Source organism: Pezoporus flaviventris, unplaced genomic scaffold (genome assembly GCF_033815535.1).
Source record: "Pezoporus flaviventris isolate CSIRO_AGI_PZ_B2104156 unplaced genomic scaffold, CSIRO_AGI_Pfla_v1 ptg000036l, whole genome shotgun sequence".
NCBI lineage: Eukaryota > Metazoa > Chordata > Aves > Psittaciformes > Psittacidae > Pezoporus > Pezoporus flaviventris.
The window spans coordinates 9,218,023-9,236,211 of record NW_026892584.1 but is presented as its reverse complement, the minus strand read 5'-3'; the positions used below and the strand labels follow the sequence as shown (position 1 = coordinate 9,236,211).

Below are 18,189 nucleotides of genomic sequence, written 5' to 3'. Positions count from 1 at the left end.
CTTGGTGACAGCCAGCATGGCTTCACTAAGGGGAAATCCTGCCTGACCAATTTGGTGGCCTTCTATGATGGGGCTACGGAACTGATGGACAGGGGTAGAGCAGTTGATGTCATCTACCTGGACTTGTGCAAAGCTTTCAACACTGTCCCACATGACATCCTTGTATCTAAATTGGAGAGACGTCAATTTGATGGATGGACCACTCGGTGGATAAAGAGTTGGCTGGATGGCCGCATGCAAAGAGTTGTGGTCAATGGCTCAATGTCCAGCTGGAGACCAGTAATGAGTGGTGGCCCTCAGGGATCGGTGTTGGGACTGATTTTGTTAAACACCTTTGTCAGTGATGCGGACAGTGGGATTGGGTGCAACCTCAGCAAGTTTCCTGATAACACCAAGCTGTGTGGTTCAGTTCAGGAGGGAAGGAATGCCATCCAGAGGGACCTCGACACGCTTGTGAGGTGGGCTGATGCCAACCTCATGAAGTTTAACCATGCCAAGTGCAAAGTCCTACACCTGGGTTGAAGCAATCTCAGGCACAGCTACAGGCTGGGCAGAGAAGAGGTTCAGAGCAGCCCTGTGGGGAAGGACCTGGGGGTGTTGGTCAATGAGAAATTTAACATGAGCTGGCTTCAGTGTGCGCTTGCAGCCCAGAAAGCCAACTGTATCCTGCACCAAAAGGAGCGTGACCAGCAGGTCGAAGGAGGTGATCCTGCCCCTCTACTCTGCTCTTGTGAGACCTCACTTGGAGTATTGTGTGCAATTCTGGTGTCCTCAGCGTAAGAAGGACATGGAACTGTTGGAACAAGTCCAGAGGAGGGCCACAAGGATGATCAGGGCACTGGAGCACCTCCCGTATGAAGACAGGCTGAGAAAGTTGGGGCTGTTCAGCCTGGAGAAGAGAAGACTGCGTGGAGACTTCATAGCAGCCTTCCAGTATCTGAAGGGGGTCTATAGGGATGCTGAGGAGGGACTCTTCATTAGGGATTGTAGTGATAGGACAAGGGGTAATGCGTTAAAACTGAACCAGGGGAAGTTTAGATTGGATATAAGGAGGAAGTTCTTTACTGTGAGGGTGGTGAGGTACTGGAATGGGTTGCCAAAAAAGGTGGTAAATGCTCCATCCCTGGTGTTGTTCAAGGCCAGGTTGGACAGAGCCTTGGGTGGCATGGTTTAGTGTGAGGTGTCCCTGCCCATGGCAAGGGGGGTTGGAACTAGATGATCTTGAGGTCCTTTCCAACCCTAGGTATTCTATGATTCTATGATCTTTGGCAGATACCATTCTTCCCAAATGGTGCTACATATTCCTATCTTGATTCCAGCAAGTTTCTTCTCCCTGAGGTTATGCAGAGGATCAGATGGGATAGTGCCAAACAGCATCTCAGGGACCCAGTTTGCGTTGTCTGTTCTGGTTCTCTGACCTTCTGGAGCTGGCATCGTGCCTCTGAATCCCTCTGCCCATCCGCTGTTCTTTCTGTCACTGTGCCAAAGACAGATTTTGCATTCAAACCTCAATATCCCTGCACCTGATGCATGTTTTCATTATGGCTATTTTGCCAGGGTCCAGAAAAATACACTAGATCAGAAACTTTCAGTAAATATCTCTGCAGGGTGAATTGCAGGAGTTTTTCATCTCAGGACACTCTTTTGAGTGGTCTCAAGAGTTAAGCATATGGACGTCTGACCCACGGAGGAGGGTGAAGTTAGAAATGTGCAGGAGCTATAGCTGCAGCAGGGTTATTCCCTGACTAAATGGCCTGAGTTTGTAAAAGGTGTGTTTGAACACCCATATGTACTTCATTCCACTTTAGGGCTAGGGTCTCTTTAGCTCTGTGTATTGCTCAAAGTGCTCCAGTTTTGCCATCTCAGTACTGAAACTCAGCTTTCTATTTTTTTATTTTATTTTAGAATTATGGGTTTGTAGTTAAACAGTTTAGTTGATAAAGTAAATCAGAATAGAGTGAAATTTGTCCTTACAGATGTAAAAATATAAAAGCACAGAATCTCTGTTCTGCACCAGAAAAGTATGTGTGTCAAAATCTGTTCCTATCTAAGCAAACCAGTCTTTGCTTTTAACAGCTACTGATGACAGAACTATTCCTTTGCTTAGTATCAGCAAGCAATTCCTCCAAACTTCACTCAGCAGCCATGTATGATTTTGAACTGATGTTTGGAGAAACAGATCCAACCCTGCCTTCTGGGTACTTTTTTGTTTTTGAAGCTGCCTGCTTTGATACTCTTCCTGACCATTTTTAATTCTTACAGTATGATGCTTAGTTTTTCAATTATACCTGACAAAGCCTTTTCTCCCACTACTTTTTTTATACCCAGTATTGACCATTTGCTTATTTTCTTTCCAGAAAGAAACTTTCTCTAAAACTGTAGCTAGAAAAATAGGGAAGTTCTTCCTAAGGGCCTGATCTTCCTGATCTTTGGTGGTAAAGGAAGGATTTGTGTCTCCCATCTGGTAAACATTGTCTGGCTCTTTATGTAAGTTTCTTGACTGGGAGATATGGCTAAAGTTTCTGATCTTTATCTAACCCTTAAGAAATCAGAAGACCTGCAACAGCTGGGCTCGGCTTTACAGTAGACTCTGGAAACCCACTTTTTTTTTTCTTGCTTGCTTTCTTTTGTCACAGCTCTGTCAGCTATCCCTCTATTTTCTTCTTTGAAAGGGATGCTGTTAGTTCACTGAACTGTTGTATGAGATAGAGGGGAATAATGGTTTTAAGTGTCAGCAATGTTAATGAGGGGATATTACTAAGTCATTTACTTTTTGATCTTTTTCTAGGTGCTCAAATGATCCAACCATTGTTGTACCTGAGTAGATCTTGGGTTTCCCCACTTAGACCACAACACAGTGGCAAGTATGAAGATCCCTATAAATATAGGCAGAAAAACTGAGACAGACAGACAAGGCACAATGACCCATAGGAGCTTTATTAGATGTGCGCTTGCACTACAGTACAGTGTGGTATAGGCACACTTGAACGAGATACAAGTAGGTTAACTCAAGTACAACAGTTGCAGCACAGGGGAAAAGTAATCCACAAATCCTGCCCAGAAGGGAGGATTAGTTCCACCTGAACTCTCAGACTACAGCTATGCTATAGCTTGTATCAAGCTAGGTATTTTAAAGCTCTCACAGGTACACATGGTACTACAGTGCTGTCATTGTTAAAACTGCACTGCGACACTTGCAGGGGAGCTGTCATCTGAGCCATTGTGTTACTGTAAGATTATAACTTGAAACTTTGCAAAGTAAGGCATCCTAAAAAAATTACTGCTGAGTTGCAACTACTTCTGTTCTGAGGCAAAGTTTGCGTAGCTGTGAGAAATCTACTAGTTTAATGGGTAAGATGGAAACTGAGAAATTCGGTGACCATTTGTTTCCTTGATATTTTCTTTTTGCATTTCGAATGCTTCAGCTTATGACTTCTGGACTTCACCTCAGATTTCTTGTTAAGCATGGGAAAAAAGCCCTCCCTTGTTTAATATCAATAAGCAAGTTTTTTTTAGACTTCACTCAACAGTAATGCATATTCATATCATGTGTCTCTTAACTTGAGTAAAATGCAGCCTTGCAATAGATAAGGGAAAATGAAAGGGGAGAAGTCCAAACTAAAGCCCATTTAAACATAAAGCTATTTTACAGAAGATGTCCATATGGAAGGTTTACGCATTTTACTTCTTGGTTCTGAGTTAGAGAATTGTGTTCTGCAGAAAAAGACACCTTCAGAGGTAAACCCCAGAATGCTCACTTTTGTTCAGTGCAAACAGCCCTTCAGGGGAAGAAAACAGCAGTCAGGTAAGAAGAAATTGAAGGTATATGTGACCATATGGATTTTTTTTTTACCTTTTGTTGTATTGTAAGTATTTTTTATATAGCTTGATCTGCATGATCACCTTAAATCTGTGTACTTGTAAATAGGCCAGTGTATCACACAAAGAGTTGCTTTATAAAACATGTTGAGCACCAAAGCATTTCCAAAATCTTTTCCATCCTAGCTGCTCTTTTTTGAGAGCCCAGTGGGATCTCTTGTTTCTGACCAGCCAGAGAAGTAGGAGGAAGCACCATTTCACTTGCATGCTGCTGCTCAGCTTGCCATATGTCTGTACTTTCTCCTGCCCTATGATTTGCTTAGTGCTTTGAAAGCTACATGTAGTACTGTTACACAGTTTGAGTTTTTCAGATTCTTGCTTCTGCATTCATCACTGAACTTTTTATCATCTACTACTTTTCCTAGTGAAGATGGCCTTCAGTTCTAGGTCTTGGATGTAATGTTGCACGTTAGAATGAATCACAGCTGTCCTCTCATTTTCTTTGTATAATAATTTACATCAGTTTAAAGTGTGTGTAGATTTGAAATGGTAATGCTTTATACCCAGAATACATTAATGCAAATGGCCATAGCACCGTATGGTCCCATGGAATACTTGAATGACTTGCACTTCTCTAGATATGCTTTGACATGCTGCTTCATCCATTTTATTTGCATGGATGACCTCTTACTAAGCACTTAGAATAAGGTTTTTTTCTGTATGTTCTGTTCACATCATACAGAGGGTCATGAGACTGCAGTCTCTGGCTCTGTGATGAGATCGTGATTGCCTAGTTCTGGTCATACAAAGTTAAAGCACTGTGACACATTTAATATCTGTCCTCTAGAGAGGCAGTGATACAAGTTCGGAATGAATATCACTGTCTGCCATGCTTGATATTCTGATGGAGCAGACACTAGTGCCACATCCAGAGCCTCAAGACAAATCTCTCCGTTAACTAATTTGTCAGGTGTTCTTGTCCTGTACTTAAGATACAAAATTTTAAAGATTTTCTTGTCTTCTACAGGTGTAAAAAAAAGCATCTTTAATGCTTAATCCTCTCTGCACTGCGGCTGCTTCATGTATGATATAATCCTCATGTATTGTCAGTGGACCAGTTACGTTCAGTCTTGCACAAAGTCGTGAGCCCAGGTTTTGTTCTGTGTTGAGTTGAAGATGCTTTCCTGTTGGGAAGGAATTGACATGTTTGAATTAAACCAAAAGGAAAACCTTGTACAGCACCCATAAGCTTTAGTCATAGTAAGTACCATTTGTGTTTGCCTGTGGAAACAGAAATGTGAATAGTTAATCCTTGCAATAGATTTCTCTCTTTGCTACCTATGCACAGCAAAGCAAACATCTCCATCTTACAGGGCTTTGGTTTCACCACAGAAACTCTAAATGTGTATAGGCCCAAGAAGTCTATAATTACAGGTCTGATGGTTTTAAATCCTAGTGTACAGTTTCATGAATTTCTTCTTAATGTATTTGTCTTCAAAGTGGCAATGCATAACTGAGAAGGAAAAAATAAAACACATCATCAACTAGCTTGAATGGTAACCTAAACAGTGGCTTGTTTGATGTAATGTGGAATGATTCTTTTAAATAGGTGTATATTAATTTGTGCAGTGAGCCATTCAGCTCCTGCTTTGAAGTGTCCTATGAGAACAAAATTGACAGAAGTCATTGTATATTAGCAAGATAGCATTGCCTTTAGTGAATTAGCTCAGCTATTTGTCCGATGCTTAAAATAGTACAGTATGTTTGTACAAAACTGCTAAGGCTTTTTGATAAGTCCCATTCTTATGGTGTCTTTCCCTACTTCTGCATTGCTCCCTTCCCATATACAGTTTTCAGGCTGTGGCAGATGTGCTACGTGCCCTTCACTTCATGCTTGGAATTTATATTACCATAAATATAATTCTTTTCCCTTCCCATTTTGTAACTGTGGGCTATTCAGAACCTATGGAAATGAGGACAGAAAAAATAAAATGTGCTCTGTACTGCTCTTTGCCATTTGTGGGAAAGACATTGATATTGAAGGAGAATTAGACTTTCCCAAAGAAATTCATTTCAAAGGAGGTGTGTAGCATATTGCTTTATTTTACAGTACTCCACATACCACTGTGGCTCCCTAAGCCATACTAGGCATCTTGTATACTCAAGCTGATTATCTGACTCTCTTCAGTATTTAGTTGTATATTGTAATTGGGTATTTTGACAGTTGGCCTTGAGGCCCTTGACCCAGTTTGAAGTCCCTGCTGTATTACAAATTATACAATTATAGGCATAAAGAAGGTCCAACTAACACAATAGTGCTTCTGCAGTAAAAAAACCACAACAACTAACCAACAACAAAAAAAAAAACCAAACCACCCCAAACAAAAATATTAGATACTAGTTTAGAGCACCAAGTCAGAGAAGTGCAAGTTGTGTAGGCTTCATGTAATTAGTATGAGTAGCTGTTTGATGCCATTCTTTCCAGGTACCAGGATGAACAACAGATGTGTGACCTGAAGTCACCTGATGATGACTTGTGTAAAATCACTGCTGAGTGGTCTAAGTTTGCTGACTCAGAGGGCTATTGATGATGCAACGGTGGAGTGAGGACAGAATGTGGTCTGGAATCTAACTTGCATATCTTTAGCACCATGACTTTATACTTCATGTCTAAAACATATGTTGTAATTGTGTTAGTACTGCAATGCCTGTGATTTTTAACCAGCTTACTTGCTGCAGAGTCAGATGTGCATATCTGAGGGCTGTGGTCCTGAGCAACTCAGCTGCAGTTGGATTGGGTGCCTGGAGTGCACCATAGCTTGCTCCTTAAAGTGTGGATATAAATACAGCTCCATAATAAACCCGCCACTATATGAATATCTTAGTTATTTTTTTACTCTTGGAGGTACCATATAACTTCTTGGGATCATGTCATCTTATACTCCACTTACCAGCATTTGCCTTTAATGAAGTTTTGCAGAATGTTTAGATACCCTTCCAGTTCCTAATATGTCTCCATGCTTTTCTGCAGGAAACAATTGGTATCAAGCCTGTTTCTTATATTGTAACATCGCAAATCTTTTGCACTAATGCCAGAATCGTTGCTAACAAAACCACTGAAGTTTAGAGGGTTATTTCTTTCATTTCATTTTACACAGCACCCTGGATTGCCAGATATCCTGAAAAAATAAGACAACTTACTCGTGTTTTACAACTACTTGGAAGAAGTAGCATCTAAATCTGTTCTGTGTAGTATTACATTTCTCCTTGTTAGATTTTGAATGCTTTCAAATAGTCAAGGGGGCACCTTGACTATTAGAGACACCTGAATTTTGTTCATGGTCCAGCCCTGATGCTGTGTGACTTGCCCTGAGCTGATCTCTTGCCTAGTGTAACTTTTTCTATAACCATCTGTACAGTAGCACTAATTAAAGGTCAAAAAGAAATAAAATTGAGGTATCGTGGGGTATTGCTGAGAGCACAAGGGCCTATACAGTAGAGCTGTTGTACTAAAATGTTTGAATGGATCCTTAAAATTTGAAGGTGTCTGATGAATAAATTGGTTTCAAGATACTTGGATTGTCTTTAAAGACATCTGTTTGTGTGCTTGGAAGAGTGAGAGAGGAGAAGCAGAAAAGATACAAGATCTCAGTGATAAGCCTCCAGGGCACAGGCTGGTTTAGAAGCAGACTGTTTGAAACTAGGCTGCACCAATATTTGTAGCTTCCTTGTTTCCAGTTTTTCTTGCTTTACCTTCAATTGTAAGGATGTGGTTTATCATGATCTGTCTTCAGCTGTTGAAAACTGATGTGCCTAGGCTAAGACAATTACTTGGTCTCCCTCTGTAGGCACCAGAGATAGATTTGATGCCAGTGTTTGGATGAGTTGCCTGTTGGAGAGATGTAGATGACTCAGTTGGCTCTTGAGGAAACCTAGAGGATACTGATCTGTAGCCAAGTTGCTTGATTTTTAGGTGGCTGAAGTTCAATGCAGTGAATCTCACCTACAGGATCTTATGTACTAACACTGAAGAACATCTGAAGAACAGAGTACTCAGCAATGAGGAATGACTCTAAATCCTACACTTTCCTCAGAATCCTGTCTTCTGTCCAAATGTTGCAACTTTATTTTACCTAAAAGTACTTTTCTACAGTTTAATCAGCCTGTGGATTGCAGTTGTCACTTTGGTTACCCAAAAAAAGCCTAGATAATTGTTGCAAAAAGAAGAAGGGCAGTAGCCCCTTCTTCTTTTGTGTGACCAAACCCAACAGATTTGTTAAGGCTTTTTTTCTCCCCACTTTTTGTAGATTTAATGTTGAAGGAGAAAACCTGCATAGTTTTACTATAGGCTTTCTTTTGGGTGACTGTGAACTCAAGTGAAGTTTCCTTGGGATTATGCTGCATCTGAGTTCTGTGGTTTTGTTTGTGCTTCAAGTATTTCTATTTTAAAAGGGGAGAAATATGAATGTGATAAATTGCACTGTTTTATTTAACCAGTGACATGGAGCAACTTTCCCTTCTCCCCTTGTCAAACACAGATAATTTTGTTTGAGATCAGGCTGCAATGCTTTTTTTATAAATTTAGTTAGAAGCAATTTGTAGGTGTATTAATACACATAATTCTAATAGTCTTTCATCCTGGGAAGGTCTGGCACAGGCATACAAATTGAGTTTTCCCATGAAAACTTGTAGGGCTGCTGTGTGGGGCTGTGTTGAGGTTTTTATCAGCAATGAACTGAATGGAAGCAATCAAAAAGAAAACAAGAAAAAAAAGGGAAAAAGGTGAGGTGAGAATATGGAAGAAGGAAAAATAATTGAAATGGTGCCCTTTTTCCAGGGACAAGCCCATTGGCTCCCCTTAGTCATAGAATCCTAGAATAGTCTGGGTTGGAAGGGATGTTCAAAGGTCATCTAGTCTAATGCCCTTGCAATGAGCAGGTACACCTTCAGCTTCAACTCTGCCAGAATGACATCTAGCCTGGCCTTGAATGTCTCCAGGGATGGCGCATCCACCACATCTCTGGGCAACCTGTGCCAGTATTTAACCACCCTCATGAAAAAAAACTCTCATCCTCACGTCCAACCTGAATCTCCCCTCTTTTGACTTCTCTTAACTCTGCAGGTATTCCTCCTGGTTTTTTGTTTGTTTGCTGGGTTTGGGTTGGTTTGTTTGGTTTTTGTGTTGTGTTATGGGGGGTTTTCTTTCTTTCTTTTCTTTTCTTTTTTTTTATTTTTTTTTAAATAAGTGCTTCATTATCTTTAATCTTCATTGACTTCAACTTCTTTGCCAGTGATTCACACAGCTGCTTGTTCTGTCCATGCCAGTGACACTGCAGTCGTTTTGCCCAGGCCTCCTCCAAGCTTTGTTAATATGTTATTACAAACTCTATGTGTTTTCTGCAAATTCTCTTTACCCTGGCACAAATCTAGCATCTGTCTTCTTCTATGTACAAACCTTTCTCTAAATCACCTACAGCCAGGTGTGGTATAGTATACATTTTGCTTTCACAACAATAATTCTCTGCCTTTTAGCATGCTTGCCTTATGACTTGATGGTGATGAGAGTAATTGCTATGGCCTGTTGTTCTGTATCTCTCAGCTGTCCTTTCATCCTTATGCATATATGAGTGGCTGTAGATCTATGTATGAGGTATTTTTGCATAAGACCATTCATAAATCCTAGTTACTCTCTGTTTTTCTATTGCCAGTTTTCGCTCTTCATTTCAGTAACCTTGGAGATCACAGCAGTCATGTAGAATATTCTATTTGGTGGCCTTTCTACATGTTTGGAGAAATAAAGGCTGAAAAAGACTCAGTGATCCTTATTTTAGTGAAGATGTTCTTGCTTGGGGGCTTCCTAGCTTGTAAATTTTTCTGTGATGTTTTTTTCAAAAGATATATATTTATCACTTTGAGAGTTTAATATCCTACTGCGCTGCTGCTTTGAATATTTATTGTGCCGTTAATGTTCCAATGAGCAATTTGTAACTCAAGGTAACCAAAAGCTTTCTGGTTTCCTCTCAGTCATCCTGATGGTACAGGACTGGGGGGGGGGGAGTGGAGAGAAATCCTTAAGTCATGTGTAGTATTCTCTATAAAAGCATGCATATTTGTTCTGTGATATGTCTACTCTCAGCTTGTGATGTTTTTTTCCTGCTTGCTAATATTTACATTTTTTTTTTTTTTTTTACCTGGAACCTTAAAAAAAATGCAGTTAACCTCTTAGGTGTTCTGATCTGTTGATACTTAGGTGAGATATGTTGCACCTTTACTTTTTATTACCTTTCTGCAGCACATGTAGGTGCATTTATGATTTAGTTGGGGCTGTCAATATTTTGCATGCATAGTCATGAGAGAAGCTGGTGCCATCTGAGACAAGAATAATGGAGCTGTTGTATTAAGTGAGATGTATCTAGCTTACCATGTTGTTCTAGTGGTGTTTTATTGTGTTCCATTGCCTTAAAGATTGTCAAGAAAATTAAAGGACATTGTTTAATTACATCTGACTTCACTAATGTTTACACTTCATTACGGAAGTGAACTTTAATATACTGCCCATGGCAGGGGGTTGGAGCTGGATGATCTTAAGGTCCTTTCCAACCCTAACTATTATAGAATCATAGAATCGTTAGGGTTGGAAAGGACCTTAAGATCATCTAGTTCCAACCCCCCTGCCGTGGGCAGGGACACCTTACGCTAAATCATATCACCCAAGGCCTCGTCCGACCTGGCCTTGAACACTGCCAGGGTTGGTGCATTCACAACTAACATGCAAAGAAAACAGACAATAATTAAATGTTACTGAATTTGCAGGAGAGAGAGATGGTCCTGCTAGCTTTTCAATAATTTGGTTTTGACTTTGGGAAAGTAAAATTATTTTAGAGTTATGACTGAGATTGGACTTTGTGAATTTTGGCGCTTCTCATTATTTGGAATGGTACTTCATGCTGTTAATACCTGCTGCTTTTCAAAAATAACAGTAGCATCAGAAACATGAATATATTGCAGGATGGGTTTCTTTTTTATTATAAATTCACAGGCACAGTCTGTGACAGCCAAATAAGAGAAATACAGAGGAAATATGATTTGTAGTTCAGGATAAGAGGGGGTTTGGTGGATTTTTTTTTTTTATGCCAGCCATTTATAGAAAAAAAATTTGCATACTGTGCTTCAAGAAAGAGTACTATGTAGAAATAATAATACATGGATCATGATTTGGGATATAAAAGAGTTGATGTTACAAAAATAAATAATAATGAGGGAAAATAAGGGTAATAAAAGCAGTGAAATGATGTCAAAGCAAGAATAAGAGGTAGAATGATTAAGAGTAAGGCAAGTTGTCGCAGACATGTATTTAACGGAAAAAGTTTAGATGTGAACTTGAAAGTAGGTATAAAATGTAATTTGACTGCTCTGTGACTCTGTGTTCCCCAGTCCTACAGCTCATGCTGTGAATGATTAAAATCACTGGGCTTGGTTCATGTTGGTTTTGCTTACTAGGGAAAACTTTAAAGACAGGGATTCCACATCATTTCAGGGAAGGTCCTTAAAATGCATAGAGATTCTGTGGGCTCTCTATTAATACTGAACTAAGTGCTTTTCAAATGTATTTGTTATTTTAATCTCATGTTTTTAACAATATGAAAGAAGAGAGAGAATAATTCATCTGGGTTTCTATCTATTTTCAAGAGAACTTTTTCCCCACCTTAGCAGAATTGCTTAAAAACTAATTTGAAGATGAATTGAAAAATGTGGTCCTCAAAACTAACCAAAGCTGTTGTGTTTCTGTGGCCTTTATTCTGTATTTTGTATCCTCTTTTTAGGTGGCCAGTGCTTCTCTTGGGGATGGAACGAACATGGGATGTGTGGTGATGACACAGAAGCAAATGTTCATGTCCCAAAGCCAATCAAAGCTCTTGGTTATGCAGAGCAGATCTTAATTGGATGTGGGGCAGGACACTCCATGGCCCTTTGTCAAACTCCTCATTAGCACACCTGAAATCATGCCGTCATGGACATGGATGGACATCTTTGGATTGTGTAGCTCAGAAGCGCTACAAGAGGATTGCCCATTATGAACACAATAGTTGGAAACTGGAAAAGTTTTTTCCAAGAGTAAAAGGAATGAGTATGCATATTAAAGTGTACTGGTTTAAAAATGGTTTAATGGTTCCTTTTAACAGGAATTTACCTTCTTACCCACAGGTAGAATGACAAATATTTTGCCTTGATGCAGTACCGCTGAAGAAAGAATGACTACTTCTTGTTCTTCTGAGAAGTCTTTCAGGAAGCTGCTTAATCGCTTATTGTTGGTGTATAAATTCAGTCTGAGGAAAGGGTCTGAGAAGGTGGAGGCATATGGCCCATTCTGGTCTTTTATTGTTACATCTTAATGTCATGATGAGTTTGTGTTGCACCTGCCAACTTCTACTGGATTTGTCAGCACCTCAGAAAATGCAGCTTGTATCACAGAGAAATGTCAGTGAACACAAATATATGCATACAGACATTTTAAACAGAAGACTAGGATTTAAAAACTGAAAAAGGAGATATAGTTTAGAAGGCTGGCAGAAGGGGAGAAAGAGGCCCTTCTGAACTAGCTGTATTTTGATTAAACTCTGAAAGGAGCAATATTTCTGAGGAATTACGTTCTGTGCCTGACATCAATTTATTATAAATTTATGGGGATGCAGATCTGCATGAATTATCATTAACTTGCAAACCAAGCCTGAAGTTTCTGAAGTTACTGCTTAGGGAGAAAAAACTTCTAACAGTTCTTGGAAACAATAGAAAAGTTCTTGTCAAAGGACGTAAGTCAGCTGTAGCTGTTGAGGACGGTTTGATCCAACGTAGCTCCTGTGTTTCCAGCTGCGTTTGATTAGGAAGACATCAAAATCTAACTAGAAAATTTTTACAAGTTTCTCAGACTAGAACACAGACCAGAATGCTCCTGGTAATTTCAGGTTAGTTTTGACTTTTGTAGCCCAGCTGAGTTACTGTTCAGAGCATGCCCACATTACTTATCCCAGGTGAGTGCTTGGCAGAAAATGTAGGCCTAATGCTTGCTTTGATAGGAGAAATGAAAATGTGTGAATTATCTTCAGATATTAATAGCTGCCTATGTTGAGCAGAGTTTTGGAAGCTATTTATAAAACTGGTTTTCACACAAATACAGTGAATGCCATTAAACTAGATGTTTACCACCCACGATAGTTACATTTGCTGTGCTATTTGATGTATTTCAAGTGCTAAATATAGAGAATACTACTATGTGGTAAATGCACCTTTTAATGAGACCTACTGTTGCTGAACAGTGGTTTAATTTTTAAAGCAGGCTTGCCAGGGAAGAAGGCTTACAGAATTACAAAATATTCAGAGAAGGGCTCTGAGCATATAGAGACTTTCTAATGATGTATCAGCTTACACATGATGGGGAAGGAATTAAAGTGGGAATATGGGCTGCAAGGGTTTCACCCCCCCTTGGTTTTACAGCAGTTACAGTTCATGGCCCAATTTTCGAAGGCATATTCTTTTTCTATGCAATGGATGAGAAACTTGAACTGACTGTGGAGCTGATTATGACTGTATTACAGATATTGAAAGAATCTGTAACAATAATGAAAAGGATTCTCTGCAAAAAGTGCAGAATTGAGACTTTAAAGTGGTTTATTATTTTTAATCCATGTGCTGGTTGTGGTTCTTCATTGCAATATACTGCTCTGGGCTGTGAGCTCTTGTACTTGTCTAAGCTGCTAGTTACTGACTTTCCTCAGTGTCATTCCCTAGATACAGCAGTATCTCTGTTACATGTACTGAACAGTTTCTCATGCTTTTTTTTGAGTGGTTCTGTCTGAGAGTTCTACCTTTGATTTCCTCCAATGTGTACCAAATAAACATGTTCTCTTGTTTAATAATCATTCCCTCTAAATAATTCTGTTCCTTGGTTAGTCACAGCTACTATGTATGACCTGTAACGCAGGGGTTGCTGTACTGAGTGTATTTTGACTGTGCATGCTGTTGCTGCAGTCCATTTCAAAGGGATCCAGCAAATTATTTAGCAAATAAATATGACTTGGTTGTTTGAAATGTTCAGTTTTTCACATCTGTAGCACAAGCACGCTTTTGGAAGAGCAAAGAGTGATTTGGGGTGATAAGGAGGAGGAAAGGAATACTTTGGTTTTCCTGGTCCTGATCTTGTGTTTCATATCTGCATCTGATCTTCATCTCTGAAAGGTTGAGAGCTACATTTTCTCTCCTTTGTCTTGCCTATATAAATTGAAAACTTTAAGAAGTAATGATATTTCTTGAGAGCTTGACGTATTAAATGCTTTGTCATCAGTCAAGACTTCTAGATGCTGCTGTAGTATAAAGAGTGAATAATAATTCATTGTAGATGGTACATCGTTGAATATTAAACCCAAGTTGTTGCCCATTCATTCAGAACTAAATGCCAAGTTATGTCAGTATGCCCTGTTTGCAGAATAAGGCATTGTACAAAAGTAAGATAAGGCTTTCTTCCTTAAGGCATGGAACAGACAGTAGAATGCTTCTTATCAAGTAAAGAAATCCCCTTCCTTGTCGATGTCCAGAGCTTACTGATGTTTCCTTTTGATGTCTTGATGGAGGTCTGTCTCTGCCAGGCAAAATATATATCCAGTGTGCTATGCCAATGCTTTTGCAGTGAATGCAGGTCTTCAGTGCTAAACTAAGAATGCCATTTATGTAGGAATTCTGCATTCACATTCAGCTACAAATACACTGACAGGGTTTGTAATATATACCACTGGAACGAGGTAATCAAGTGTCTGTGCAGCTCTCTCCACTCACATTTTCTGAAAATAACCAAAACTGCCAATGAGCTGACATTCGTGAGGGAGAAAAGGTGAACTTCTTCTCCAGCTGTGATACTAAGTTGTGAATTGTTGACCTTCAGTCGAGAGAGCTCTCAGGCTCTTGGGTGGAGGGGGAGAAGGAAGCTGTTGTGTGTACTTCTGTTGTTTGACGTTTAGCAGATCTGCAGTTGTCACTCATGCAACCTCCATGTGCACCTGTGCAAGACACTTCAGTTGCATTTCAGAAATGTTGGTAGGAAGTTGTGTGTCTTGTATCAGAAGTGTCCGTCTCTTGGAGGACTTGTTTAAGCTGTTTGGCAGTCACTGGTATTGCTTGACTTTGTGTGGTGTACCTGAGTGACTTGATTTTTTTTTTTGCTTAAATAGCCAGTCCCTGAATTTGAAGTGTGTTCATTTGAAAGAAAGACTGCAGTCCTGCTTTTCTTCCCATTTGCCCAGTCACCATTTCTTATATGACATTAGCTTTTCTCCTCTGACTGCAGGTTGTTAGTCCTGTTAGTGGCTAACTAGTTCTTGTCACCTACCATAAAGGACACTTCTGCTTGAGTGACAAAAGGTTTTGCTCAGGTACATGGCTAAGGTTAGAGGAATTGAGCAGGAGGGGAAGAATATGATCTGATTTTGCTTTATGTGACATTTTTTGAGTCGTAAGATTTGAGATGAGGATGGAAAACAGGCAAAACAGATCAGTTTGAATGTACAGGTGACCATGGAAAGACATTTAAATGAATGGCAGTAGAAAGCCTGAGAGTTGGCTAAAAAATGGAGGAAAAGAAGGGCAAAGGGAGAAGTCAGATTCAAGATGCAGGTCCTGAAGATGGAATAATCACACAGGTGTAGCAGCATTTTAACCTGCTGGTATGGTGGGAGTGAAATGGGGGACAAGTTGTTCTGTTTCTTGGATGTCATTGTTCCCCCTCTTCCACTGTTTATTAGTAATAATAAATTATTAACCTGCAGTGGGGTTTCTTTCTCATCCATAGCACATCTTGAAATTTCCAGTTCTCTTCAGCTGGAACAGCAATGTCTGTCCCTACCTTCCAGTCTCAGAAATCTTAAGATCAGGTGACCTAGTGTGACCTAGTCTAGCACTTAATCAAATACTTAACTATTTTTTCCATTAAATTCCTTGAACTCTGGATCCAATCCAAACTGGATTAACTAATTAGTTAATCTAACTGGGTTAGTTAGATTAACTAATCCTTAAGTAATTCTGGGACTTCTACTTCCTTTTCCCCTGTATTAGAAATCAAGATGATGACGGATCTTTGTTGCTGAAATTGCAATGTTTTGTTTTCACCCAAAACTCCCCCTGGGTTCTCTTAGGGATTTTGATATTTTCATAGCATATGGCAAGTCTTGTGCTTTTTCTTTTACCTAGAAATTTTCTTAAAAAAAAGGCTCCAGAATTTTTCATCAGTATTTGAGTCATGCTTTAGGTATTTACTACCAGCTTATAGCTCAGAGCAGCTGAGAGTTATGTAAAGGGAAGAAGAAAATAATACTTCGGCAGAAAATGTAAGTCTTGCTTCCCAAAGTCTGGGAGTGGATGCAGTCTGTGGTAGGGAATCATCTCGTGTGGTTTTGATGGCACTTAAAAATGTGCACAGTAGCAAAGTGGAGCTTATACTGGATTTGTTGAAAACTCTAGCTGCTACAAAAGTAATTGGAAATTTGAACTTCTGAGATACCAGTATCTTGATTTATGCACCAAAAAAAAAGGAGGTAGTACCTGCTTTGTTCTTTTAGCTTTTGTGCTATTCTTAATTCGTGATAAACACTGGTCTTGGATGTTCTGCTCCATGTTAGAAAGAATGATTTAATAGCATTGAATTAAAATGCTTTGCTTTATTAAAATGCCCGCCTGTTGGATAAATGTCCAAAAGAATAACTGTAAAGGAAAGTGTTTACCATATGTGCCTTTGAAATTCTGGAGAAACTGTGTATGTAAAGCCATTGCTATTTTGTAACCCATTTAGAGGTTGAAGGAAGTGAAGTAAGGCACATCTTCAGCTGTTTTGTGCATTTCATTCACATTCATCCGTCAGTTGTCTCTGCATTCACCTGTTTTTACAGGCAGTTTTTTCTCATCAGTAGAACATGGAAAAAGAGTTTGTGACTGAAAATACTCAGCGATGAAAATGGTCTCTGTAATTGAATCATGACCTGGATGAGCCACGTGTTACCTTGCGAAAGAGTGAGGAAGCATGAATTTAGAGTATTGGGAGAGCACTTTTTTAAGCTTGATTAGAAACAAGAGCAACAAAGTAATTATTCCTGAATAAAAGCTGGTTGTGGGAATGAGAAAATTCAGAGGTGATGCTTATTTTGCAAAACTTCCTCAGGTGTTTTCATTTTCTTACATGCCAGGCTTGGATTTATTTTCAGAAAAGCCTTTGCAAGTTGGGAGGGGATTGAGTCTAAGTCCCATTCCTCTGTTGGCTAGCCTCAGAGTTCATTTTCATCTTTCTCATCTATTTCCAGGTTGCTTTGCCTATGGACCACTTTGTTATTTAGATAAAGTGCAATCTTGGGGAAGTTCTGTCTGTAAGGTTTGGGATCGAGACTTTGTCAGTGGAAATTGCAGAATTTCAATTCAATATGATTCCAGTATTCCTTGATCATAATAATCTTATAAGTGTTTGCAAACACTTTGCTATAAGACTCTGTGTTTTTACATACTTTATATACATATATATATACACATATGTAAGTGGAGCCAAGAATTGGGATTTTTATCATGTTCTGACACAATTTTTTATTTTTGCTGCAAATGTCAAATGAGTTGTGTTTTGTTTTTACTGCTTTGAATGCATGAAGATGCGGTACCTAAATTTAGGGCAGTAGAGGAGTTGCCAATCAGTAATAAAGATGCTCTGTCATTTTAATTGTGTGGGTGCTTAATCATTTTCCACAATAATTCTCTGCTTTAAAGTACAAAAGAAAAGGGATTCTTATGGGGTATTGTACTCTTCTGCAGACAAGGAAATATGGCATCTTTTAAATAATGGAGACATGCTTCTTTCCTTTGAAGCCTTAATTCAGAGTTGATAGATTTTAATGACTGTTCCTACTTAAATACTTTCCTCTTTTGACCTCAGAACAATTTCAAAAGACAATAATGTCACAGAAACAGAAGCTGAGGCACAAAATTTGAAATGCCTCAACCAAGGTAACCTAGCATGTCCACAGCGAAGCCAAGAATAGAATTTCCATCTCCCAGGTTCCAGGCTAAGGCTAGTGGTCCTTGATGTTTTTTTAGGTAAGCATAGCTGCTGCTACTTCCATCTCTCTTTGCTCTTCTTTTCCCTCACCATTGATTCCTGTTTCCTCATATGCTCCCCTCCCTCCTACTTGCATAACCCATTTTCCAGATCCATCCTGTGTCCTTTTGTTTCCTACCTTTTGTCCTACTGCTGCCTCTTTCCCAGTCACCTGCTTGCACTGGTGCTACTACCACAAAGCATGGCTCCTACTGAGCTTGTTTGCTTGTACGCAATCCACGTGTCTGGTGTGA

The 18,189-nt window shown here is 39.4% G+C and overlaps 2 protein-coding genes across 6 annotated transcripts in view; one reads left to right on the top strand and one right to left on the bottom strand.

The window, feature by feature from the left end:
• Positions 1-13,897, top strand: part of SERGEF (secretion regulating guanine nucleotide exchange factor) — a 162,402-nt gene extending 148,505 nt beyond the window's left edge. For all 4 annotated transcript variants that reach the window (XM_061463017.1, XM_061463019.1, XM_061463018.1 and 1 more), the window contains one exon: positions 11,643-13,897. In XM_061463017.1, the coding sequence (XP_061319001.1) occupies positions 11,643-11,809 (167 nt within the window). In that variant the 3' untranslated portion in view covers positions 11,810-13,897. The remainder of the gene's footprint in view (positions 1-11,642) is intronic.
• Positions 2,981-18,189, bottom strand: part of KCNC1 (potassium voltage-gated channel subfamily C member 1) — a 125,129-nt gene continuing 109,920 nt past the window's right edge. For both annotated transcript variants that reach the window (XM_061463007.1, XM_061463011.1), the window contains one exon: positions 2,981-5,003. In XM_061463007.1, coding sequence (XP_061318991.1) covers positions 4,822-5,003 — 182 coding nt within the window. In that variant the 3' untranslated portion in view covers positions 2,981-4,821. The remainder of the gene's footprint in view (positions 5,004-18,189) is intronic.